This window comes from Python bivittatus, unplaced genomic scaffold (assembly GCF_059951505.1).
Source record: "Python bivittatus isolate LINGU-HERP-01145 unplaced genomic scaffold, Pbiv_v1 ctg000790_np1212, whole genome shotgun sequence".
NCBI lineage: Eukaryota > Metazoa > Chordata > Lepidosauria > Squamata > Pythonidae > Python > Python bivittatus.
The window spans coordinates 2,650,340-2,677,611 of record NW_028277110.1 but is presented as its reverse complement, the minus strand read 5'-3'; the positions used below and the strand labels follow the sequence as shown (position 1 = coordinate 2,677,611).

Genomic DNA, 27,272 nt, shown 5'->3' with positions numbered 1-27,272 from the left:
GAAATGTGCAGGAAGGACTAGATAAAGTGTAGATACCGCTTTCCATGAAAATCAGAACTTTCCACTGTTCTCTTTTCCATTCTTCCTAAACCTCATTCCTTCTAGATATGCCAGACTTGGTTGGCTAGGTTATGGTAATTTAAGTCTGGCACTTCTGGAGGAAACAAGGTAAGTGAAAGCTACCCTATACTAACCAAGAAACAGAATCCAGGATGGAGATTTGCAAACTGGAGTTTCTTGATTTTCACTGGTGGAGATTACAAAAATCAGGGAATAAGACTTTTCTCCCAGAAGTGCTGCAAGGACATTTGTTAAATTTTTCAGTATCAGTGAATGACTGTCATTCCATTAGGAAAAGTTGGCGCACCAACTAGGGGTGTTGTGCTTTGACATCAGAAGATTTTGCTCCTTTTGACAGAAATCTTACTGGAATATGGCCATCCCCAATGTAGTTTATAAGTCTTCCCTCCTGTATATGTTCCACCCATCTTGAAATAGGCATAGCATTTCTCTATGCCTGAAAAAAGTAAATCTGTTCTTTCAGCTTTCAGCGAAAGAATCTTCTGAAAGGCAGTGTTGAGGGTCTCAGCTACAGATGATGTGGCTTTTGCATTGTACAAAGAGAGCTTCTTGAGAATGCCAGCTCTTGAGTGTGTTCTGTTTATTTAAAGCAGGTTTCACTCTTTGTGGGTTTGAAGATAGTTTGGTGAAATCTAAGCAGCAAAAAGGAATAGATTTCCAACAGAATAAGGTTGGGCTTTCTGTAGTTTTTCTAACAAGATGACCCTTGCCTCTCATTTTTGAGACAGAGCATTAGTTACGCGGTCTTTTTTGTATTTTAATTGGAAAAATGACAAGCAACTTTATATTTCAGTGGGAAGAATTAGAGCTTGTAGACAGGAATAATTTTACAGTCATTAGTCTCTCTTGTCTGTCTTGCGTGCGCTCTCTCTCAGGCACACGCAGACCCACATCCACAGGATTTCCTTCGATTATTCATAGAACTATTAACATCGTTAGTTTACATATATTTGCATATTTTAAAAAAAGTTTATCCTGTTAATACATCTTACATAAAAATAGTAATCAAAATAACAAGGCAATTAACAGAACAGGCAAAATGCTTTAATGTGAGCTAAATGCTGATCTGTTCAGTTCCTCACAAAGCAAATTCTTTTCATCCATTAGAAAATGAGGAACACCATCCACAAGAAAAAATAGTTGGTAAAAAAAAATATTGCAAATCCAAATTAGGCTGGGTTTTCATATGGGCAGTAAACCAGTCTAAATTGGTTCAGATGTTTTGCGTTGCTGTTTATTGCCAAGGGAGCAGACATATTCAGTTAATTCAGCCTTTTAGGCCAGAATCCAAATTCTTGTTCTTTGGGAATAGAGTTGATTCAAGGAAGTTAATAGGAAGATTTAGCTGCTGTTAATAGATCCCAGACTAGGTCCTGTGCAGTGTCTTCCAGCCACCTAACGAAACAGTGAACAGATCATTTACATTCTTTTTCCAGTCTTAACATTGGGATAGCTTCTTTTAGAAAAGAAAAAGAAAAATAGCATACGTCCACTAGATGCAGATTAAACCAGCTTTGGACCCAAAGTATTTCCAATATCTTTTCCCCCCCCCCAGTAAATGAGTCAGGATAAAACTTGGTAGCAAAGCCTTTTTATATCCATGCCAAGAAGTGAAGCACTCTCCCCCCTCCCCCAATTGAGAAGATGTGCAGAGTCCAGATTCTTTTAAGTAGAGGATTTCAAATTGAGAATTTGGGGAAATGTTCTTGACTTCTCTATGTTCGCTGAGCTGATTTTCCAGCAGCTGTCTTCCTTCCCTATCCTTCCTTTTGCTTCGTTGAACATTTCCTGGAAGGAAATATTAGGGCCAAGTAGTTCTTCCTTTTTGCCACAGTTCACTTTCAGTGAGAACCTAGCATGTAGGAGCAAAGCCACTCTGATTTTGTCCCATCGGACTACAGCAGTATTTTACTTGGACATTCTTCAAGGGCAGACGGTTAGGACAAACTCCCTTTTCTTCCCCAAATCTTGCAGCCAGGGGCCATGGTTTAATTTTTGCTAGGGCAGTGATGTCATGATGTTACTGGAAGCGGCAGGGTCAAATATTTAGCCCATCTGGGGTGGGACTTCAGGAATAAAATAGATGCCACAAGCTTCAAAGAGATTTAAGACACACACGTTGCTAGGTTCTTTGGGGAAGTAGGTTAAGTTTTTAAGGGATGAAAGGATCCGTCCTCCCCCCTTGCCCACCTCCCAGAAAAGTGTGGAAGGGAGAGGTGGCCACAAGATAGTGGCAGTTTCATGAACAAATGTCTGGAATACATTTTATCCTAAAGAGTAAAACAGACAGGTAGCAATTTGTCCTTGTTATAGATAGCAACTGGATGAACGTAACCTTTAACACTACTTTGTGATAGCCAGCCATTCACCCAGGATTCTCTTTGTATTGAAGCTTTTGTTTGGCCTCTTAAAATACTCTTCAGCTTCTTCCTATGATCTTGCTCATGTCTACAGCAGCTATGGCTGAATGATCAGAACCTCAGCAAGCTGAGAGGTAGATTCACATCCCTCTTTTATCACAAGCAGCCTCTTAGTATATCCCTAAAGCAAGAAAACATAGTTAATCATGGCTTCCCTTACACCTGAGCTAGGAAACCAAGGTTCATGGCTTTCAGACAAACCAGAATATCATTTGGAAGCTATGATCAACCACAGTTACTTTGTTTATCAACTTGCTCATGCAATACGTGGATACCTGGGGTTCGTACATGTGTCAGCTTCTTATGCCAAACAGACAAGTTCCTTACTTTTGTAATGCCTCTTTTGTATCTGAATTTCAAATACTGTTTCAAGGAGAGTGGGAGGGTTAAAATTCCCAGTTTAGATACCAGGAAATAGGAAAGACATGCTGTTAGTTCAAATGGATGACTTTCAATCCCTGCTTTGATTTTTTGGAAGGAAGAGACAATTTTGCATATCATGAAAATCTTCAGAATGGGTCTCATGCTATATGGCCTCCAGTAAGCTGTACCAGCTTCCTCCAATCTGATGCCCTCCAGCTAGGTTGGACTACAGCTCTAGTTATTCCCAGCCAGTACCTTCAATGGCCACACAGCTGGGATGATGGATTCTAATGGAAATTATCTGAATGGTGCCAGGTGTAGTATAGTAGTAGTAGGGGGTATACTCAATCAGCCTGTGAACTGCATAGAGTTTTGAATGCTATGATAGTTGGCAAAGTTTGTTGGGTATATCCCTCAATAGTACTACACAGGCTAGAGAAGTCTGGGTGGGTTAGAGTTAACTCAATTCCAGTTACAACAAGCTCATGTAAGACTTGATTTCAGAAGCCGCTCCCCAGAAACCTGACATTATCACTAACCCTGCCCTTTTGAGTGATTTCTGAAAATTAGTTTTTCATTTTCGTTATGAAGTTTCATTATCTGGACCTGTCAAATTTCCTGAAAAACTGCTTTGATGTGACTGTTGTTAGATGCTAGAAGAAGATCTTATTTTAATCTAATGACTGGTGTGCATCCATTTATTTTGTGCTGGGAAGTGAAATTCTTGTAGATAAGACAACAATAGTCCCTTTCATCATCAGGAAGCAAGAGAGGGGTTGAGGCGTAAGTGATGCTCTTTCCATCCCTGTCTTAATTTCCACCTAGAGGCAGTTCATCAAAATTGTTGGTCAGATCCCAGCTGTTAAGGGAAGGGAACAGATTCTGGTAGGACGCCCTTAATCTGTTCTGGATAGATAATTATAGACCGAGGGGCTTACAATTATTAGAATCCCTGCCTGCTGTTTTCAAACATGTTTTGTCCTTAAAACAGCTGAAAAATCAGCTATCTGGTAGAAGAACTGCAGAGCACTTAGTATTTCAGGAGAGGTTAAATCCTAATCTAAAACTGAGGACTATCCTAGAAAAGAATGGTTTTAACTTGCTTTCTAAAAAAAATTCTTGTATAGATGAACTGACAAAGGAAAAGGTGTTTCCATAGTAAGAGGACCAACATCAAAAAGCTCTCATCTCTGTTAACCATTGTCATTTCCACAGAGAAGGGATGGGTTACAAAGAATCTGGCTTCTAATAACAATCTTAGCAGTTTGACAGATTCACACAGGAGGAAGGAATCTTGCCAGTCCCCTAAACCCACAGAAAGGCTGCACCCAGGTTATGTTCAGATATAATGCAACTTCGAATGTATATATAGCCTTTCACTGGTATTCTTCAGTGGCATCTACCTGTAAACTAAGTGCAGTTAGTTGCTTCATCCAAACCAGGGTGGTCTGTGTTTTGCTTGGTATGTCCCAACAAGCCAAGATTGCCACCTGTTGTTTAGGTAGCCCTAATTAAAACTTAATTGCAGTTTCAGTTTATGCAGAATGTCAGATTGCTCCCTGCTGCATGTATGCTAAACTGTGGTTCAGCACTTTATTTAAATCATGTCACCTACAATCCAAGCAACTTGAATTGAAATGTAGATGTTGACCCAACTCATGAATATATTTGTGCCTCTTCAGTGTCAGTAAGAGGATCCAATTCCATTGTCTTTTAAAGTTGAAATATAACTCTGCACACAGACGATAGAATACAAGCAATTTTGGAATTTTCGGGAGGGGGAAGGACATATAAGATAGATAGATAGATAGATAGATAGATAGATAGATAGATAGATAGATAGATAGATAGATAGATAGATAGATAGATAGATATAGAGAGCACTATGGAAAGAGCTGCATCATTCCCCTCTACCAAGTGATGATGATATTGTTATTTGATAAGACTTTCCTAATGAGGAAGAGTGTGTATATTAGAAACCTAAGCACAGTTATTGTGTGCATACCTGAATCAACATTTCCAAGGCACATTTATAACCCTTGATAGGCTCTTTGGATTGTCATCATCTGTAGCTTCAAGGAGATAATCTGGGAGGGACCGAAGATTCCATTGAGGGAAAACTCTCCTGTGTAGAACTCTGCATTATCTACTTTGGGAGTCATAAACTCAGCTTTAAATTAAATTGTTCATCAGGTTTAAAATTACTTAGCTTACACGGCCCCACTCTCGTTTCAACCTGCATTTAACTCTGTCCTTAGCATCTCCACACCAAGTTTCCAGCAGCTGCAATACAGATGTAGTTTGCTTCAGAGCTGAGTGCAACACTCAGTCTGGCTGTTTCTTTGACTCTATGAGTAGCCTGTTTTAAAAATCTTACAATACAAAGTTAGGTTTGAAAACAGTCCATGTGGAGAGGAGAGGAAAGGAAAGGAAAGGAAGCTAACATTTTGAGGCAATTTATATTTTTTTGCTAGTTTGGTGTAGTAGTTAAGGGATCAGGCTAGAAACTGGGAGATGGTGAGTTCTAGTCCTGCCTTGGGCACGAAGCCAGTTGGGTGGCCTTGGGCCAGTCCCTCTCCCTCAGCCCTGGGAAGAAGGAGGCCAGGGCAAACCACTTCCAAAAAACCTTGCCAAGAAAACCGCAGGGACTCGTCCAGGCAGGAGTCACCAGGAATCAAAAACTGACTCAAAGGCACAAAACAAATATTTTTCTGTAGTTCATAACTTGTCCTGGTAGACAAAAACTTAAGCTTATTCATAAGAGCATGCTGATAATTTCTCCTCCAAATACAATACATTTGGCCTGACTATCCTTTGGTAGCAACACTGCATGGAGAAACTTGGTGTGGATCTAAGTGCCAGGCTTCAGGCTAGACACAGCAGTACATCTCAGGTCTCCAGACACTTAACTCCATATCCAGAAACTTGCTTCTCGCCAGAAGACTCCCAGACATGACAGGATTAGTTTCTTTATTGCAAGAATAGAGCAATATACACCAAAAGGTCTGTCTGCTGTAGCACACAGCAATCAAGGCCTATATATAAGATCTGTGCTCCAGAATTTAAATTCTAGGCTTTTTTTTTCCTCCATATTTCCAAGTCAACACATACTTCCTCAAGGCTGTGAGTGGGAGGCAGCTAGGTTATAATGACATAATGGTTCTCTTGAGCCTGGGAACTGCTGGTTCCTGTCTCACCAGCTTCATTTCTAACAATAACCCTGCAATTGTGAGACCCTGTTATCCATCTGACATATTACTATTTTCTGTTTACAGTCAACTTCATGGCATTATTTATCCATGCAATCTGGTCCCCAGAGATAGTCATGAATTCTTGCTTATTCATTCTTGTATATCGAGCTTTGCATTTTGGAAATCAGGTTCAGCACATAACTGAATGCACTATAACAAGGTTCCTCAACCTTGGCAACTTTAAGACAGGTGGACTCCAAGGCTGGCTGGCTGGGGAATTCTGGGAGTTGGAGTCCACCTGTCTTAAAGTTGCCAAGGTTGAGGAACCCTGCACTATAACATAGAAGTCTCAGAGTTTAGGAACCAGATGATTATTTTCTACTCTCTTGGTGACTTGAAGGTGAAAATGACCATGGGTGTATTTTATATCTTGAAATACACCTAGGCATGCTAAGTGGGTATTGAATATTCTTGAGCCTCGTAGTTCTGGGACACAAGCTCCAGCTAGTCAAGCCAAGTAGCCACAGAAAAGTTGGGTTGGGAGGGACTGCTGTATGTTCATTTTGATAGAAATGCCTACTTTTGACCCACCATCTCATCCACCAATTTATCATTCAGCTTAGTTAACATAATAGTTAGCATTTGTAATCTGAGTACAAATAGTTATTTAGTCAGGTGTAAAACTGCTTTGATGAATTTCCTGAACCGGCTTTGGAAAAGATATATGCCTTTTCCAAAGCAACTGAGAAAAAGGTTGCACCTTCATATGTAATGTTATTCTAAGTAAGAATCTTACATATGTTAGCATGATCAAATGATAGGTGCTTTGGGTTTGTTTTTAATCCAGAGGAACTATCATATTCTTCATTCCCAGCTATCAAGGAATATGCACATTTAACTTCTTTGAATCACCACCAGGCACAAGAAAAATGGTATCTCATTAAAAATAAAAACAACTCAGACCTTCCTAAAAAAGCTGAAAAGGACCATGGTCCAAAGTAATTTGCACCAGTGGCATTTGAATCTCTTGGTAATGCCTCTGAAGTAAACTCAAAAATCTTCTCTTCTTTTAGTACTTCATAGTAGTATGTTTGGTGACCTAGCATTTGAATGGCTCTCTTAACTGCTTAGTTAGTCAAGAGTACAGTTTGCCACAAGGGCTCAGAAAATGCCATACCTAAGTGTCTGGATCCACTGATTTCTCCCAGCTTCTTGAAATAAAGTTAACCCTGTCAGTTTCATTGTGTTGTAAGTATTTTCTATCCTGTGACCAGCTACTTCTCCTGAACATTGAATTTAGAATCTCAGCCTATGTATCACATGATGAACGTCATCACTTTTGACAATGGAAATGAAGCAGATACGTTGGCAACTGAGACCTTAGGTTTCAGTTGCCATGGGTACCAGAAGAGACCCTAAATGGTTCCATTCCTCTCCCATTGCATCCAAAATGAGAAATAGGTGTTCTTGTCCTGGGCTCTCCCATTCAGAGAGGCTAAACTAAAGTGCTTTTAAAGACAAAAAAAAATCTGAAAGGAAGAAGAAAGATCAAATAGTAATCATACAAAATTGACTCCTTGGAGTTTTATATTTCTAACAATCTCTTTGTTTTTGTTTTTATTTTAATGTACTAATAAAACTGCCCGTTTCTTTCAGGTGGGTGTACACGGCATTAGAATAGAATTCATCAACGAAAAAGGATCAAAGCGCACCGCCACCTACTTACCGGAGGTTGCGAAGGAGCAAGGTCATTGTTGCACTTTCTCATATGATCTGGTGAAGAATTTAAACATACCTAGGAACTTAAAATGCAATATTTGACCTTGCACTGATGTCAGATGATGGAGCGATCCTTTAATTGTAAGGGATGACTCTTTTAAATGCCACCTACGTATCTGTCGAAAACAAATCCCTTGGTTCGGAAAGCTTCCCTCGATTGCAGCAATCCAAGCATACGTTGCCGCAAACTAACAGGACAGCATTGGGCCAAACAGCGGTGGGAGACAGTGGAGCAAAATAGTCCATCCGGATGTAATGACTGAAAGCTGCAGACACCAGCCATGCAGAAAGCTCTCTTAAAGGAGCCATGTCACGATTTATGAAAGCATTTCATTTTTCTCAATGTCCTCTTATCCAACTGCTCTAGGACTGTCTTCCCGCTTTACTTTTAGGTAGACTCCTAAGATAGACTCCTGAGATAATTATTTGAAAAAATATATCATACAAGTCAAAGAGGTAGAACTGGCCCTATCAGGTGTCATCGGAGTCATAAAATTGGCTTCAGATTCTATGACGAATCCCCAAGCCCCCTTACAAGGGACGTAAAGATCCGTCCTAAAAATGGAGGGAAGGCTGAGATGATGCTGCTGCCTAAATTCCCAGTCTTCAGCTGAAAGCTACCATTAGCCAACATTTTCCACGGACGCAATTCCTTGACATCTGTGGTATATTGTGAAAACCAAATACAGAGCTTGCATTCAGAGGGTGACAGTTCCATTTCAAGGTGTACCTGCTAGTAAAGTTTTCACTGGTAGGAGATTGGACTTTTTAAAAAATCTGCCTAGAGTTCTATATTTATCAGGACTTCCGTGCTGTGAAAGCACAGGATCTCCTGCTCATAATTTGGGAAAGTTGTATGGATGTTGTCATTGATGTCTTCTACAAAACAAAGCTGCGGACATGATTTCATGATTAATTCTGAATTTAATTATTTCAGAATAATTTTATTTCCAGAATTGGGAGAGGAAGAGATGTTTTTATTGTTTGCGCCTATATGGATTTGTGAGTTTAAAAAAAAAACCCATGGATAACTCTTAATGAGTCATTCCTTTTATGTAGTAGAGAAAGTACCCAAAAGGTGCTGAACTCAGAAGCACGGGATGGTGGTTTCAGCCTGTGTCTCGTATAAACTTGGATCTTCTAAAAAACCATGGAAGTCTCTTTGTTGATGGGTTGCTGGCTTTGCAGAGCAAATGGGAAGCCCCCATCTATGGAGACCTCTAAAATCAAGTTGCTGTTGCGCTCTGTATTAGCTAATCCTACTGCACTGCTACTACTCTTAAGACCCTTTGAACAGGCAGGAACCACGCAACAGTTGTGTTGGCTGGGTTGCTTGGTCCTTGGGTCAGTAATAATTCTGTTCTCTCCAGTGCTGTGTGACACAGCACCTTTGATAAAACATAAGGTACATATTTAAATTTCGTGCTATTAACTAGACTCATTTCAAGGGTCTTTAACATTGGCTTGTTCTAAACTACACTGATTTTCAGTTGGCCATTTGGAATACAAATATTCAAGAGGAACAACAATTTACCTTTCTTTGATTCCTCCACCCTTCTGTTATTACAGAAAAAGTGTCAAGAGAGCTAAAAGCCAAAAACAGCAACAACTGCCCAAGATTCCCCAGTGAACATCCTGGCTGACTGACAATCAGAAGGATTCCGGTAACTTCTTTTCTGACTAACAAATTTTATTAAAAGGCATAAGCAAATGTTAGTCACAGAAGAGACTACCAGACTCCTGATTTTTTTTTACTACCATAGACTAACATGGCTGTCCTCCTACAATGTCGGCAACAAGAAGCACCACGGATGATTAAGAATTTGAATTTAAGTTCTCCTAGACACAATTCAGTCCGCAAGCCTAGTCTTTGTGTCTAGGAGAACCTAAGCTGTGTGTGCTGCAGAACTGTTGAATTACAGGTTCTGTCATCCCCAGCGGGGGCCAGATTAGGGATGGTTCCCATAACTGAACGACAACATTGATAATAAAGTAACATTGTTTATTTAGGATTATTACAAGTCTCGGTATTCTTTGGAAGATGTTCAGTTTCAGCCAGCTTACCTATGATAATTCCCATTAGGAATACAAATTCCCAGGCAATTTGTATTCTTGGCAATCAGTTAAACATTTTGCAAAGCTCTGGTAGCTGATTTTCTGATGCGTTCTCTTCTCATGAATCTCAACAGGATGGGACCATATTCAGACCATAGATTCCTTATTGAGGAAAGGAGGTTATAAGGCTCCAATCACAAACGATTTCAGGAAAACAATAAAACTGACCAGGTAAGAAGTCCTATCCTGTGTTTTGCTTGATTTTGTTTGTTTGTTTGCAGTAAATGACACATTTCTCAATGCCAGAGGGACGCAAGAAGGTGCAATAGGAGGGTGGAAATGTACACCCATCTTAAAGTTGCTGAGGTTGAGGAACCCTGAGTTAAATGTTCTTGCCATCACTGAGACAGGGATGTCTAGAACCTAAATATGGTTATTGTAGCTTTTGGGGGAGAGGAAAACGCCTAGCTCCCTTGTTTAGGGGTGGATTTGGTTCTGCTTTGTGATTCTCAGGAAAAAGGAAACAGCAGACTGCTTTGCTAAGCTCAATCAGGCTCTTTTAGCTTCCAACCAGAGAATGGGATAGACTTTGTTTTGGATTTCTGCACGGAGCAGGGGTCAAACTTGATTTCAATGGTCATTTCCACTACCATTCTACAACTCTAAGATAATGAGGCTGCGGATTTTCCGTTTCCCAATTCAATGGAGCTTCTGATTGGCTAGTTTGATATATATTTCGTTTTTATTAAAGAGATTTTTAACCAAGTAAAAGCCATAGGAGAAAATAAAGAAGAATAGTAAATGGTGAGGAAAGGAAAGGAAAGGAAAGGAAAGGAAAGGAAAGGAAAGGAAAGGAAAGGAAAGGAAAGGAAAGGAAAGGAAAGGAAAGGAAAGGAAAGGAAAGGAAAGGAAAGGAAAGGGAGAAAGAAGTGATTTCTGATCTTCTTGACAGCCGTTATAGATACATTTTTACTGGAAACCCCTTATGGGCTTTTGGCTGAAAAAAAGAGGAAAATAAACTTGTGATTTATGGGTTTGAAGGTTGGAAAGGGTAGAACATGGAAAGAAGGAAACTGTGATGTACCCTTAGAGAGAGAGGGCTAACTGGCTAGTTTTAATTAGGCAGACCACAACCGATGAAAAGTGCCCTTGGTTATTTTTGCAAAGGTAGGAGAGATAAGATGCCAGAAAGCACGAGGACAGCAGGTTTTCCTTTCGTGAAATGGCAGTCTTTATTTGTAAAATGCTAGCCCACTTTACACTTCCCTTAGCATCTCCAAAAGGCAGATATTTTTAAATACTGATCAATGACAGTTGAAACACGTCATTCCATTAAATCAACTAAAACCAATCAGCTCCAACAGCTAAAGACTTAAATCCGGAGAGAGAGCTCTTGTTAGTTTGTTTTCAGTAGTAGTTAGTTCTTAGTAGTTTTAGTAGGTTGAAGTTAACCCACATCATAAAGCAGCCTTGATGCAACAAGGAACTCTGGTTTGTTTAGAAGCAGATGCATAAGCTTTTGAGTTCCTTGCAGCCACGTTAGAAAAGGAAGAGGTGTTTGCAAGCCAGAGGTCCCGGTTGCCTCTAATACAGCGTTTGGTCTACACCAGGCCAGAATCTGGTTCTTGTAGGGGAACAAAGATTCTCATTGTTTCCGCTCTTGGCTGCCACTGATGATTGTTCAAAGTGTCCTTTTCACTGTTCAGCTTAAGACTGGGAGGGGCAGAGAGTTCCCTTTAAAAATGGAAATGGTCTCAGCCTTTCATTCTTTGTCTCCGTTAAGGAGAGTGTCTCATGATCACTTTCGGATCTGAAAGCTATGTGGTGCTAGCCCTAGAACAATCTTCTCAACCTGCCCCCCTGTACATTTTTGAACTCCACTCTCCACAATCCCCAGTCATTGTGCTGTCTAGCAATTATGGATGCTGTGGTCTAGGACACTGGGGGGAAGAGTGCCCAAGGGGCTTGGTCTCTAACCAGTGCTTTTCCAGAAGGAGGTAAAGGTGTCGTGACACTTGGCCAGATAGGCACTCGGCTGAAGGCAGAGGTGCTCTGATTTGCCCTTGGTCATGGAGATGTTTGGTGCTTTGTACTTACTGTAGCATACTTCATGTTTTTAGGGCAAACCATCCACTATGTCACTCAGTTGCCCAGCTCCCACCAGAATATTCTTTTAAGTGGCCTAGCCCAGCCAAACATTCAGAATTTGTAATGATCGGTTGTACAAATCAGCACCATTCATTTGGAGAGAAACTACTTCACAACATGACCCAGGTGGTGACTGGGGCATCATAAGACAGCGAGAGCTGAAGCCTGGGCAGAGATGGGTTTGGGAAGTTAAATCTTAAACCTGTTGAACTTCTCTTGTTCTTCTGGTTTTCCTTTAATGCTTAAACAGAAGCTTTTTCTTTAACCAGAATTTTTTTCCAGCTGTCGGGGATTAAACCTGTCTCCTTTTTTTCTTTAAACCCCTCTCCTCTCTCTCTCTCTCTCTCTCTCTCTTTCTCTCTCTCTCTCTCTTTTCTTTCTCTCCCTACTTCCCTTTTAGGTATCGTAGTGAGAAGATGACCGTGAGTTACACAGAATACCTTGCTCACCGTCAGCACCATCACTTCCAGAACGGCATCGGGCACACCCTTCCACCATACAACCATTATTCCTGACACCGAGCCGTATGACCAGTCTCTGGACTTTTCTGCAAACCTCTTCCCAGGAGAACCCCCCCCTTCTTGGTCTAGCTATCTCTATTACTGTACCATTTTATGATGTTAGTTTCCGTTGCCATGATGACACTTCTCCGTGGCAGGTTAAGTTCACCATGGCAACGGGTGGAAACGCTGCATCATTACAAAGAACCCCTTCACTCACTCTCTTTCTCTCTCTCCCCCCTCTCTTTTTTTAAAAAAATGAGTCACTGTGGGCTTGTTGGATTTTCTTGTTTTTTTGTTATGACCGCATAAAAAAACTTGAGGTTTTTTTAAAATAACATTTTAAAGTTCTACTTCATTATCACTGAATTGTATCAATCACATTTTTCTGTGAAACTGTGGATGGAAGGAAAGAACTTAATGTGTCGGGTTGGAAGATAAAAGAGCAAAGCACCGTAGCCTGCTCTTGAAGTCGTAAAATATTGGATCCAGATTGGAAGTAAGACTAAGCATAGGCTTGAATAGGATTAGCAATCAGTTCCTCAGCATGCCCACAAATAAAAATTGCTAGAGACTCCGTGAACCTCTGGTTCCTGTTCTGATTGGCCCAGACAAATGACAATGATAACCTGAATTAATTAATTATGATAAACCAATTGTGCTTTCGGTTTAGACGTAATCATAGGAAGAGTTTTATTACAGCCCCAAGTTGGGGTCCTGGTTTGAGTCCCTTCATCTAAATATTGCCCATTCAAATCACTGGAACTAAAAACTTACTGATAATGGTCTGTCTCTCCCCAACCTCCACCCCCAGTTCCCCAAGCAGGCTTCAGGTGGATGGTGTGATCTGCCAAGCTCTACCTTGCGTCAGCAAGTTGACGAACAGCACCAATAAAATTCACTCCAAGCATCTCTAACTTCTCAGATGTTGGTTGCTGTTACAACCAGGATGATTAGCTTGAAGAAACTGCTGTGTTAGGAAGTCAGCAGATTTAGGTATTAGTGCCTTAGGTGACACAAGTTTCAGGAAGAAGAGCAAAGTAGGAGAAGCATAAGAGAAGATACCTATTTCAAATTCTAAACTTTCCAGAGAAATGTAAAGTGTTCTTTTGAGAGAAGAATTCAAGTTTTGTCTCCTAGCCCTACAAGGCTTGCCCCTGAAAATTCAATAGCAAACTAGCAGTTCTTGATGGCGCAAGGTCAAAAAAGAAAAGAAAAGCCCATAATTAAAAAAAACAATCCTAAAGCTTATTACTTTTAAATTTAAAAATCCAGCAGCCATTACTTTTTTATGAAGCTGGAATGGCAGTGCAAGAAGTATTTTTGGATAGCAGACATAGGAAATCGTGCTGAGTAGCAGAGTCAGTATTGTTACCATCTCTGGGACTTTGTCCTGGGTGGAAGTCGCAGAGACAGCTCCTCCTAGCCAGCCTTGGATTCTGAGAACGGCTTTCACAGAGTTCTCGTTTCAGGTGCTTCCTGAACTCTTATGAACTTCAGTGACACTGAAATAGATCTCTGATCTTCAAGGGAGATCAGAGATCCTTCCCTGTATTAGAAGACCTTCATCTTGGATGAGGCAGATCGCATTTTGGCAGAAGTCCTATCCTCTTCCGTCCAATTAGGGATGTGATCTTCATATAGACTACCACAATAACAAACAACAAGCCATATTGCAGGCCTTGGGATACTGATCAAAGAATTGGCTATGGTCCTAGACGCAGAAATGGGGAGAAAGCTGTTTCGTCACAGTCATTCCTTCAATCCACAGTATTTAACGTCCAAATATTAACTTTCTGTTTTGATGCCTTAATTTTCAAGAAAGCAAAAATCCTGAAGAAAGAAAGAAAGAAAGAAAGAAAGAAAGAAAGAAAGAAAGAAAGAAAGAAAGAAAGAAAGAAAGAAAGAAAGAAAGAAAATGGGCAACAGATGAGGAAAGAACCCACCGGAGCTTCGGGTGAAGTTCTGTGATGTCTTTCCTATTTGGAGGGTGGAAAAGGGGGTTCACTTTTATGTGAAAAGTATTGTCAGTTGCTGTCTAATTGCAACTTCCCCTGTTTTGCCTTGAAAGGGAAACTTGAGCACAAGCTAAAAGAAACAAAAAAAAAATAAAATTATCTGCTGCAAGCATTTGGAATACCTGCCGTGGCCACCCAAAAACCCCCCCCCCCCCCCCAGCAATCTTTCTCATTACAGTTCATGCTTCTGGGTGAGCTCAATGTTAAAAGTTTTTTTTAAAAAAAAAGATCTATTATATATATATATATATATATTAAAAATATATATGTGTATTTAAAGGTGCTAATCATCTTGAGCAGGTCACGTGACTGGTCATGCGGACTCTAAAATCATATCAGATTTTTTTTAGAAAAAAAAAATCCTCAATATATGCAGATGTTATACAAAATTTCTTACCAGTGTAATAATGATATACTGATTTAAATAAAATATCCTGCAGGGTTTGAAGGAAGAGGTCAGCAATACTTCCCACCGTGGCTTGGGGGAGGAAAAAAAAAAAAAAAAGGATCATCCTGTTAGCATAATGCACAATATTTTTTTGTTCTTTTTTGGGGGGTCTCTCAGTAGCTCTTGCTTTGTGAATTTAATCAAAAAAGAACAGCTGTGGTTCAAAGGGTTGTACAAACTGGAAAGGTGTGCTTTAAAAAAAAAAAAAAAAACCAAAAAACCCTCCAGACCCTTTTGAACCTGTTGTGAATATGCTTGTGGTGAGAGCTACTCCTGGAATCTTGCAAGGCTGGCGAGATGCATCAGCGATAAATAACCTTGTACATAGCGGAGATCCGGTCGCTTCAGTGACACGTGTTTTTCCTGGTTTGTCTCTTGGAGCAGGGAAGTGCCAGCGAGGCAGAGGTGGTTCCGTTTCTTACCGGAATCGGACACACCACAAATGCTCCGTACTCCGTAGGCATTCACCCAGACTCGAGACCCGAAGTACCTTTTGCAGTTCCTCCTCAGTCTGCAAAGCCGTGTCCGTTTCAAATCTGAGACAGACTCTCCTGTTTTTGGTCACTGAGCCATAGGTAAGCGTTGTCCAGGCAGTGGTGGTGTTTCTCTTGCCTTACTTCATTCCAAAAAACAAAAGGCGGTTTAGTTTTAGCTTTAAACGTTTTATTTCTTACACCCGCGTGGTTAAGGGCAGTTTGAGAACTAATGTCTGGCTGAAGCTAAAAGAGGACCTTGTGGGACCACTGTCCCATCCACGGGAGACTTGGGTGATGTGGTATCACACCAACCTCTGCTCTTGGGTTGGGCCCGGACTGTGGTGAAGGAGGAGGCCCGTTGTGCCGATACGCTGTCAGCTGGGAGCAGCCGCCCCCCACCACACCCCATTTCATCTTGATTATCTCAGCCTCTTGACGTGTCTTCAACTGTCTGGGTTCTTGAAACTGTCTGGAGTAGATGACATTCTTGTGTGTTGGACCGAACCAAAGACGCCTCCGGCCAAGCCTCAATGCTGCTTCTTAAAGCCTGCCTTCTAATCCTTCCAAGTCTCTGCAGGATGCAAATGGGTTAACTTTTTTATTTTTGTACAGTTTCTAACTGATTTTTGCTAGTGATGTTAATTAAGTTTGAGGAACTTCTGCAGCTCCTCCATTGAATAAACTGGTGACTTTTATGTTTAAATAAAATAATATAGAAACCCGAAATGTGCCTCTCAGATTCTAAGGGTTTCTGGTTACACTTATTAAGACCAGCAATGATTCTTTATATACAAAGATATGTTTTCTTGTTTTTTTATTACTGTTTCAGAAGGAAAGAAATACTTCCTTTTGCTCTGAAGCCAGTTGCCACACTGGTACGTAAATGCACTGAGAAAAAAAAAAAAACTTTTGTAACAACTTATGACTGTTTTTGTATATCAAAGCTGATTCTTTCCAAAAGATTTGGGATCTAGTTTCTAAGTTATTTTAGTGTTTTATATGTTACAAGAATTAATTGTTCACCAGCATAATAATTAGTTACCTTCAATGGAAAAAGTGGCATAGATGGGCAAAAGATCTACCTGGCGTAGTTCAAAAGCCCCCCCCCTTTTTTTCCTTTGACTATTGATTACAATATTATCACAGATTACCACAAACCTCCTTCCATTAAAACTAGATTCTTCTTATTTCCATGTTTATTTGCTATTAGTGTGAAGAAACTGTTGATTAAAATGGGCATTTTATAAGTATGGCTTAAAGGTAAAAATGAGGAAAAAGCAAAAAAAAAAAAACTCTAGAAGGTCATTTGTGGGTCTGTGAGATATGGCTGTGGAAAGATATTGTAGTAGTTTTAACACTATTGTTATTACCTTTTAAATCATTTACCCAATAAAATAAGGAAAAATCACAGCTGCTTGTAGTTATGGTCTCCTTGCACTTGATGCTCCTTAAGTTTTTGACCTGGTTGAGTTCAACCAGAATGAATGGCAGGATCTAGAGAAGGCCCCCTTTTGTGAGCATAGAGTAGAAGCTGGAGAGGCTTGCAATAAACTTTAGGAAAGTTTACGGGGTTTAGTTTTGGAATACGCATGGATCCAAAAGTGAAACCAGAGGTTTGCATATACTGTGGCCTCGAGGGAAGTCTGCAGGAAGGAAAATCTGTTGCACGGCCCGTCCAGGCTCTCTCTGGTGGTGGATCGCAACTTGACTGCACCTGCTAGAGTCGAAGTTGTAACATCTGCAGCACCCAACTCAGATTGCTTTCCTGTTGCTTGTGAAGGGGATTTCCGGAATTCACATGTGCCTGTTTAAAACGATAATGCAAGCTTCCCCCACCCCGAAAAGCTCAGAATGGCTAGAGTGGGACTATAGGACATGTTCAGCCCAGAGCGATTGACTTCGGGGCCCTCTTTTTCTTCCTTGCCCATCAGATTGTCGCCTCCTCACCGCACAGAGAAGAAGCCATCCTTTTTCAGTGCACAGAGGCACACGGGCAAGCTGTGGGCATCTTGTCAGCTTGCTGTAGAAGGGGGAATTATGCTCCAGATATTTTCTACCCCTCTCAACAAAAGGACAGCTGGTCCTGAGGAATTTGAGTATTACCCAGTAGTATCCAGCCGGTGTAGGTACCCTTCTGTTACCATCCTGCTGGATTTTCTCACAAACTACTCAAGGTTCTACATGAATGATGTCATGATCATGATGGGATCATAGAGGAAAGTACAATCTCTAGTTCCTCCGTTACATCAAGGCCTTGGAATTGTGCAGCAGTTCAGAATAACTTACTTTTGACTATTCAACAATAAAGGCCAGCGGTTTACACTTAATTGCCACTCTGCAATTGAGAAGGGAAACAAGTCAGCCCTTTTCAGTTCATTGAAAGGAACAGTGTTCTAAATTCAGGTGAAAACGTTTCAGACTCATCCTCTATAAATCTTAGAATACTTCCTTTTGTCACTCAAGTGAAAATCGGCCAGACAGGTAATAGAAGGGTTACCAAGAGTCGCATTTGAATTCATCCTGCTCCAGAGTTGGGTCAGAATAGGTGGATAAACAGTGGCCAGAATGAAAGCAATTAGTTGCATATCCTGAAAGAGTTTTATCGTTGAATTTAAGAAATACGGTACACATTTTTCTGAAAAGTTGGGCTCTTTGGAAAACATGCTGAAGCAGACAAAGGAAGTTAGTAGCCATAATCCAAAGAGTCTAATCTATAAAACCACCTTATTCTTATCATCTTCCAAGATAAAATTACACCAAGCGATTGAATACTGAGTTACAATCGTGTGTGTAAAATATTTATTTCTTTGAAATAAAACATAAGCAGTTGTTTCACAAACATTTTATTTTGAGATAGAAAAAGCATTTGAGACAAAGTCTACATAGCCATAAACCCAAATATACAATTTTGTTGGAAAATGCTACCTGTTTGGCTTTTACATTAAAAAAAGTACTACTTTCTTTAAAAAGAAAAATCTTAATAAAATTATCTTAGTGGGTGATTCTATTTTTAGTTCCCCAAGGTGGAAATACTGTACTTTGACGTTTGAGTGTCCCTTGATAGGTAGAATGAGCAAAAACTTTTAACATTTGAAGGCTATTCAACTAAGAAAATAAGGAAGGATTGTATGGCCATGAAGAACAAGATTATTTTTGGTTTTTTGCCAAGATGCTAACTGTCCTAAAACACTAGAAGAAAAGGAAGGACCATTTCAGATAGCTGCAGCAACATCAATAAACTTTCAATTTCCCAGATTTATAAGAGCCAAACATTTTAGATGTTTGTAACAGCCACACATTTAACTAAAATTCCAGCAATTAGAGAAACTTCCAGCCCTGAAGATCCACAAAAGTCCTTTGACAAGGTCCTGCTTTGAAAAATAAACCTAAAAAAACACAGCTGCATCAAAACCTGAGCCCTAACAGCGGTATATATCATCCCACTGCACCACCTCAGATGTAGAGGAAACCTGGACATCTCGTACATTATGGGTTGGTGCATTTTGGCTATGAGCGAAGGACCCAGGTGAGTTTTTTTTCCAAAACACAGAATCAACCTCCATGATGGGAAAGCATCAAACCGCTGACGCAGGCCACAAAAGGAACAGCTACACTGAGGTACTCTACGTTAAAGTGCGCACATGCTAACCTGTCTCTGGTTGTCCTCAAAAGGCAACATCTGACAAGAGTCCCAGGAAGTTCTTCAGTCGTAAATGAAAACAATAAACAACTTTAGCCTCAACTATCACACAAGATGTTAGAAACATGGAAAAGCAACTCAAGAGGAGTCCATATAGATACAAACAATTCGTGGAAGCCAATTTAGGAACTTTCAAGACTTTATGAAAGGAGGAGGTGATAAGGATGGAAATGCTAAGAACCAGGACCAAGGCATTCCAGGGGGTCTATCCTTGGGCTCCATGACAATCAGAGTTTTTTTTCAAGCCTCATTCCATAAAGCCTGTGAGCCAACCCTTGATTCAAAGAATTTGGCTCCGGTCAATGAAAGCTGCAAAGCGATGCATCAGTAAACAGGCAGAGAAACCACAAAGGCTTTCTATTTTGGAAGGGGGCAAGAGGGACACAAGCTGCAAATCCTTGCCTCTTCTGATTGTTAGCCAATTTACGCTATTCCCTCCCCGCAACCTGCCTGTAAACTGAGCATGTGTCCCTCTAGCTGCATTTTTTCCCCTGGATGGAAAATCCATCCACACTTTCAAGAAGGAAATACGACACCTCCATTGGCACGGAACGTAGTTAACCAGCTGTTAGTGACTTTCAAAGAACACTCCTAACTGATGCTCAACATCCTGAATTTATCTTAAAAGGTTCAGAATGAAAGGTGATCATGTCCTGCTGCTATCCTTCCCCCGCAAAAAGCCTGCCAGCTTAAAATTTAAAATAAAACAAGGAAAATCCCAGCTCTAGAACACTCACAAGGTAAGTGCAAACAATATTAGGTATCTTTTCTGCTAAAGGTACTATTTTTATTGAAGGAGACTAACAACTTCTGTACAGATCTGGGACCAGCAGCCCTTTATGCCTCCATGATCTGGTTGCTTCAGCCCAGAACCAGAATTCTAGTTCACAGAAGTTGCAACTTAGGGCAACCATCTTCACAGCTCTGCCAAATCACAGATTGAAAGAAAACGCTCCCTCAAAGAGGTTACAAGATGCTGGTCTTGTAACCTCTTTGAGGAATGCATGTAAAAGAAAACTTTTCAACAGGCATTAGAGAGAAGCGATTCAAAAAGAAAATTCCCAATTTGTTTTGCTAGCTAGCAATGCAGGTTTTCATCAAATAACTGGGTTGGAAAAGAGGGCGTGGGACGTTTTTTGAACGTCTCAGCTCTCTCGTGATCTGGAAAGAAAGCATGTGGCACCTGTTTTACGAGCAGCAAGTAGGTCTGAAAGAAAATGTGAAGTCTCCGTTCCTGTGATCAAGAGGCACCCCCACACTGGTTAAATGGTTCAGGAAAAACTAAGGCCGTTGTGTGGATGATTAATATGGCACAGAATCAAAAGATGGATCCAGCTGTCTTTATAAGATGACTGGGCAGGAATACCAAGATCACTTTCACTGACAGATCCAAAAGAATCTGTCTACCTACCCTTGGTAATTCTTGTTTTTTAAAAAGAAAAAAGAAACAACTCAATATTCACTATTGAAAACAGTTCTGTGTATGTCCTTGTAAGTTTTATAACCCTATTATGGAACGAATCCTGAACAAGTGTCTAACACACACACACACACACACAAGAATACACTGGCTATGCTATTCATCTAGAAGTTTCACTGCATGTATATCTCTGTTTAAATATGCCATTTTGAAGAGTAAACATCAAGGTTCATTAGAGCAAATACTAAGAGCACAACCTTGCTCCCCAGTGTAAGGTTTTGACATCAGAAAGTTGGCCCAGGAAACGTAGGGATGAAATCTCCCACTGGGCAGCAAAGAAGGGACTATCTCTTCTGATAGAAATGCGACAATATTCACAGTAGAACATTTACAAAATTTCTCACCAGCTACGAATACAAAAAAACCAAGATCTACAAAGCCCCAAGTAGAAGATGAAGTTCCTCCTCTGTTTATGCCAAACTGCAATGAGATTCAAGTTTTGGTCAACTGGAATGAAAATACTCATAACTGCCTTTTGCAGTTCTTGACGTTGAGTACCCACCCCATGACTTCCCACCTTCAAGTGGGAAGGGCAGATACGTTGACCCTTAAGGCGAAATTTCTCTGCTTGAGGTATCAAAGGCTGCCCAATGTGGGATTCATAAGGCAATACAACTGGAGACACGGAGGGGATGCAACAGAAGAGTAGCTGGACTACAATTCAGAACCATTGTCACAGCAGCCACTCGAAAAGCTAGAGATTCTGCTTCAAAGGACTACCTTCCTCCAATTTACTCCAAGCCTGAAAAGACAATTATTCCTCAACGTTCTTGAAGGATGCCTTTTGCAACATGGCTAATTCAGTCAAACCTGGCTAGTTTCACTTAATGTTCCTGAATATCTGCTGTGCTAATATATGTGGACATAACATTAAATACATGTATGTATGCAACAGATTTACGTAAGTATACTTAAATACAACGTAGAGCCCAACCCCAAATTGGCAGATTTTCTTGGGCAATGCCTTTCACTGAGACATGGTTTTGTCAAGTTCATCTCCTAAATCATTACATACAATCTAGCAATTAAGTAATTAAGCTGTTTTTTGCCAATTAATTTAGAAGAACAATCTGGGAGGTGCCAGCAGATATGATGGCATCTGAGCAGGCTACAGCTTAAACTTTCAAGAGCTTCAGAAGGCAGTATTGTAAATCGTTATTGTTCCCCATATATTTAACCAGTTCTAACAATGCAGAACCTTCTCATCTGCACTGATAGTGAGGAAGCACCAAATACTATTCATGCCCAAGGTCAACATGAAACAAGTAACCCATGTCAAGGCCATGGGCAAGGAAGTGCAGAAGAGGCTCTGTGCTGAAGGTAAAATGTAAGAGCTGCCGCTCAGTAGGAAAACTCACTGAAGTAATGAGAATATGGAACAGCGCTTTCCATCAGCTGTAGTCCATGATGTGATGAGCATCTGAAACTCCAGAAGTCCAAAGTGGCAGGATTAGAAGCTGCACTGAAAGTCCACATGTGGCTTTTTATGAATAAGCCCACACGTTTTGCAATCATTGCCAGCTACAGGCAATGAAGATTCAATAGAACAATAGTGGGAAGATAGACCTTATGTTGTAATAGAAGAAAGAAACCAAGAACAGTTTATAGTATTCTTCTCTGACCCCCAAAACAACCACTGGTTCTCCTCTGGGTCCTTCAACAAAGAAACAAAAACCAGGCTTCCTTCAAGGGTGGAGTCTCAGGATATTTTCTTATCCGGGGACTGAAGCACATCCACGCTGAGCTTAAAGATTGGGACAGCATTATAGAAAAGGAGAGTTATGAGTTTTCCATGAAACATGGTCATCAGTGACTGGTGCCCGGATGCCCAGATTCTATACCAGGGGCCATAGAAAGGATCCGAAATAGCCGGGCACAGCATGTTGTTCAAATTCACTTCAGTGACCTAGAAGAGCAGGAGGAAGATTTAAAAAAAAATAAAAAAAATGTTTTTACACTGACTTACAACAATTTGCCTACTTTTCTTAGTATCCCAAGAGCCTTAAATGTGTCTGCTCTTCCTTGCCTCCTCCAACACCCCAATGGCAGAGATCAAGATCAAACCCCAAACAGGCATAGTTTTGAAGTTCCTACACCCTGCAGTCTCCCCTGTTTAATCTACACAGCTAGACAATAAATCACTTAAAACAAGAGTTCTTCTCTCCTTTCCCCAAGTCACACCCTTCTGTTTCCCTTTATTTACCTGCTCCATTGGCATATTATTACTAAACACACCCATACACAGAGAGAGAGAGAGACAGAGAGATGCGATCAATATAAGTAAATAGACTCACCAGTCCCAAAATCTGTAAAAAACTGTAGTGGTAGACAAACATCAGTCCGTTGGAAAGTAAGGGCCACCAGAAATTCCAGGATGGCTCAGGAGTATAGACACCTGTTAGAAAAACAGACGTTTGCTTTGGGCTATTCCAATAGGCATTGTTCCTTCCTTAATAAGGTACCAACGTTCACGCTGAAAATCCAAAATTATTGCAATTGAAAACATGAGCTGGTAGAGATACCTATGCTGAAAACCAGACTGAGGGCCAAAATTATTAACAGTTAAAAAAAGATTCTGCAGTGTTCTGAACTTCAATGATATAGCAGGATATAAATTAAGCCTACATAAAAAGACCCTTTGATGTACTAGATTCTGTTTGCAATCTATATAATAAAATCAATGTAAATTCGTTGTTTAAATTTAGACTGCCTATTCTTTGGGGCATAGATTTTGTATTTTGAGGAGGCCCTATCAGTTATTCAGTCCCAAATTTCATCAAAACATACATAAGTCACATAGACATGCAAACAAAAATACACTTTTCCAAAAGGGTGCACCATTAATGCATATCAATCTGTTTTTTTTAAAACACACACACACACACAAACCCTGAAACTTGGCAAAATAAATTTGGCGGCTTAGCCAAAAAAAAAAAATGAAGAAAGAAATTTGACAGTTTAGTCAAAATAAGGAGCCAAAATAATAAAATTCAACCCATCTTTAACACCAGATTCTGCTGAGATGTAAGAGAACATCATTATTCTGCTGGGAACAGACTTCAACTACTTAAGTCAGTACTTTAGGTACTTCATCTCCTAAGATTGCTAGGGAGGTGCCTTCTTAATTCCCTTGCTAATGACTCTTTGATGGAAGGAGGAGGTAGCTGATTTCCAGATAAGGGGAGGAATATGAAGAGCTTCCAAGCTAGTAATATTTTGCAGGCCAGGATCCACTTACGGACCTCGGAGAAGCCCACAACATCATAACCGAAGCTATTACTCCGTGTCTGGTATCTTGGGAGGAGAGATGAAAGGGCGTTTGCATTTCTTTAGGTATTAGAAGTGTGCTCTCACAATCATGTCATTAGTAAGAAGCACTGTCTGGGTTTGCTCTCTCTACCCCCGCCCCCCACTTTCTCCCACTGAATCTCTTTTTCTCCTTTGTACTCTACCTTCAGATCACAACCCAGAGATCAAGAACCATGGGTTCTAGTTCCATTCTCTTCTCGCCTATGAAGGAGCACCGCAGGCCACACTCACACAACAGACTTAGCCTGAATAGGAAATGTGGTTGGTACAATACCTGAATTATATGCTAAACAAACTGGGTTTGTATAACATACCACAGCACAAAACTCATCCAGATTAGCCTGTTGTATGAACCTGTTCTTAATTTAGCAGGGTAACAACATAAGCAGAAGCCCCACAGTATAACCGACTGCACGCAAGTCCCAAACATTGCACGAGGCCTTCACATCCTCCCAAAAGTTGCCCTCGAAGCATGTCTGATGTGACAGGAGGGAGAAATTCTTGCAAACATGGGAAGTAATGAATAAGCCATACAGAATTAAATTTGAATTCATTCTAAGTGGAAAGGAAAACAAGTTTAATGTTTGCCGTGGATGTATGGTTTTTGGAATAGGTGCAAACACTCCAAGGCACTGGGAAGACCATGGGTGGCTCTTGGCTTGAAAAAGTTTGCACACTCCTGGTCCACATCCCACTTCAGCAGATCAGGACCACAGAGGTCAATGCTAGGCATGGAAGTTTGTTTATTTTTATTTATTTATATTTCAAATTTAGAGACCGCCCATCTCACAAGGAAGTTGATGGCATACACAGCCTCGTTCCCCCAGAGTGCTTGCACTCATAAATAATGCCACTTTAGTGCATCACATTAGAGAAAGTTAACTGGAAAGCTTGCTTAATCTTGGTAGACACGCTCCAGAGCCACCTGATTTGAAGTAGGTGGATTTCAAACAATTGTACAAGCAAGAGGAGCAGACGCAGGCAAATTCCTAGCTAACTAGCCCACATGTCAGCCAGCTGGAAAAGGAACCTGGATGCTTATTTTTCCAAATATTAAAGGCCCCATTCTGAGCTTTTGAACTTCAGCTCAGGAATGCTTTCTGCTCCCTCTTTGATGTCTCTCCAGTCAGAAAGTCTCTCTGCACACAGGGGTAAATCATTGAATGCAGATCAATAACTACTGATCTGGAAAATGGGTAAAAAGGAAAGGTGGGGGGAGAGAAAATTGGGAAGAACTGAAACTATATTCTTTCTCTGCTTCCTGGCCTGGCTCAACTTCTCTCAGAGATCCTTATGATGGTCCAGTGCCTTCAATGCGATGATCCTTACCCAAGGATCCAGTGACATTATTGCCTTGCTATAAGCAAAGCTGAGCCACTTTATGAAAAATAGGCCAATGTACACATTGCCCTTCTGAAATTCAAAAAGTAGCATTTCCACATTTTAACCTTCATATAATTTCCCAGCCCCCCAAAAGCTCTTTTTCAATCCCTCAAAGATGCCTCAACATCACACAGCAGCACCACATCCATTAGGAGCCCACTGTCTTTTGCACAAATGTGCACAGGTCTGAATTTTTGTATCATAGTTAAGTCAGTGGCTATTGTATCAATACAGATAGTCCTCAACTTACGACCATTCGTTTAATGACCATTCAAGGTTACGATGGTGCTGAAAAAAATGACCTGCAACCGGTCTTTGCGCTTACGACCATCACAGCATCCCTATGGTCAAGTAATCAAAATTTGGGCACTTGGCAACTGGCATGTATTTACAACAGTTGCAGCATCCTGGGGTCATGTGATCGCCATTTTCAACCTTCCCAGGGGACTTCTGACATGCGAAGTCAATGGGGAAGCTGGATTTGCTTAATGACTGTGGCAAAAAATGTCGTAAAATCAGTCACAACTCACTTAACAACCACATGGCTTAGCGATGGAAGTTCCAGTCCCAATTGTGTCCATAAGTCAAGGACTACCTGTAGTTACATCATTGTGTGATGGTTTCCATGATACAGTGTACCTCAAACTAGCTAAGAATTCTAGTCTGCATTAACCCAGCCATAAACTCCCTTTCCAGATTCATTTGTATTGCAAAAGCTGTCCTTCTCATTCTATCTCATAAAAACAAATTACACTTAATGTAAAAATGGAGAGCAGTGCTCAAACTGATTTAGGAATCACCCATGGAAACGTCTTGAAAGACAGAATCGATGGAATAACTAAGCCAAAACAATCTTCTAAGCCAAAACTAGAGAAACTTCATCACAGCTTAACAGAAATGTGAATTAAGTTACTTGTGTTTGGTAAATGATGGTTTGCGGTTTAGCCTGTTTGTGCACACCCAGCCAATGATTGACTGGCTGATCCAATCAAGCATATGCAAATGACTTCTTGAATAAATCACGTGCACAAGATTTGAATGATGTACAAATATTAAAGTTTCAAATGTGCTCCACATAGAAATAACAGCAAAACATCTAGGCCCCCACAGAAGAAGGAAATCAAACTAAAATCCTAGAGGGGGCAATTTCCATCCGAAATCAAAGTCCCACAGCATAACAAAAGCAGCGGCCTTAAATGTATGTGTGAGTCCTTGGCCTTTGAATGAAAGAGGCTGAGTTCAGAAGGGCTATCGTGGAGTCCTTGGCGTTCTCTGAGCCTGGTTTTTTTCTTGCAGACGTTTTGTTACCCAACTAGGTAACATCTTCAGTGCAGAAAGGCTATCATTTTGGTTAAAATTAAAACTTCTGATCAGTCTTCCATTTTCCATCTTCTGATAAAACTCTCCCCCCGAGCAGGACTCTGATTTCAACTCTATATTTCCAGAAATGGGGAGAAATCATTGTTTCTTTTTCTCAGCGAGATTTGAAGAGCATTTTGTAGCTGATCAAACCCAGTTTCTAAGTCCAGAGTCTCTCCTTCATGCCACGTGAGAATAAAATCTGTTACAGACTTTATTTTATTCACGTGTTTGCACTGGTTTATATGCCAATCCATTTCCAAAGACAATGAACTGACCCAAGTAGGATTCGAATTAACAGAATGTGACTTTGGCTTTTATTTTTCCCCCACTCCGCTTCCTTTTCCCTTGCGTTGATAAGTATTTGGCCTAACAAAGAGGTCCAGGAAACTCCAAATCTTGCAGCTATGTCAATAATTTTCCATTGTGCTAACCTTCATATGTATTTTGGATTTATTTCTGAAGCCAAATTCTGGTACTAACTGGCTGGCCCAAGCTCCAAATTTGGGTATCCCCTCAAACAATTGTCCTTAGGACGGGACACCATTTAGCTGTCCTTCTT

General features: G+C 40.6%; 2 protein-coding genes across 7 annotated transcripts in view; one reads left to right on the top strand and one right to left on the bottom strand.

Annotated features, from left to right (window-relative positions):
• The window catches only part of AMMECR1 (AMMECR nuclear protein 1), an 87,174-nt gene extending 70,285 nt beyond the window's left edge, over positions 1-16,889 (top strand). For 4 of the 5 annotated variants that reach the window (XM_088129238.1, XM_088129236.1, XM_088129237.1 and 1 more), the window contains 3 exons: positions 7,712-7,802; positions 10,024-10,120; positions 12,438-16,889. In XM_088129238.1, the coding sequence (XP_087985364.1) occupies positions 7,712-7,802; positions 10,024-10,120; positions 12,438-12,552 (303 nt within the window). In that variant the 3' untranslated portion in view covers positions 12,553-16,889. The remainder of the gene's footprint in view (positions 1-7,711; positions 7,803-10,023; positions 10,121-12,437) is intronic. The other variant, XM_088129235.1, reaches the window with a different exon arrangement.
• Positions 16,890-18,237: 1,348 nt separating this feature from the next.
• The window catches only part of TMEM164 (transmembrane protein 164), a 42,127-nt gene continuing 33,092 nt past the window's right edge, over positions 18,238-27,272 (bottom strand). For both annotated transcript variants that reach the window (XM_088129233.1, XM_088129234.1), the window contains exons 6-7: positions 22,954-23,054; positions 18,238-22,565 (exon numbers count right to left, since the gene is read on the bottom strand). In XM_088129233.1, the coding sequence (XP_087985359.1) occupies positions 22,359-22,565; positions 22,954-23,054 (308 nt within the window). In that variant the 3' untranslated portion in view covers positions 18,238-22,358. The remainder of the gene's footprint in view (positions 22,566-22,953; positions 23,055-27,272) is intronic.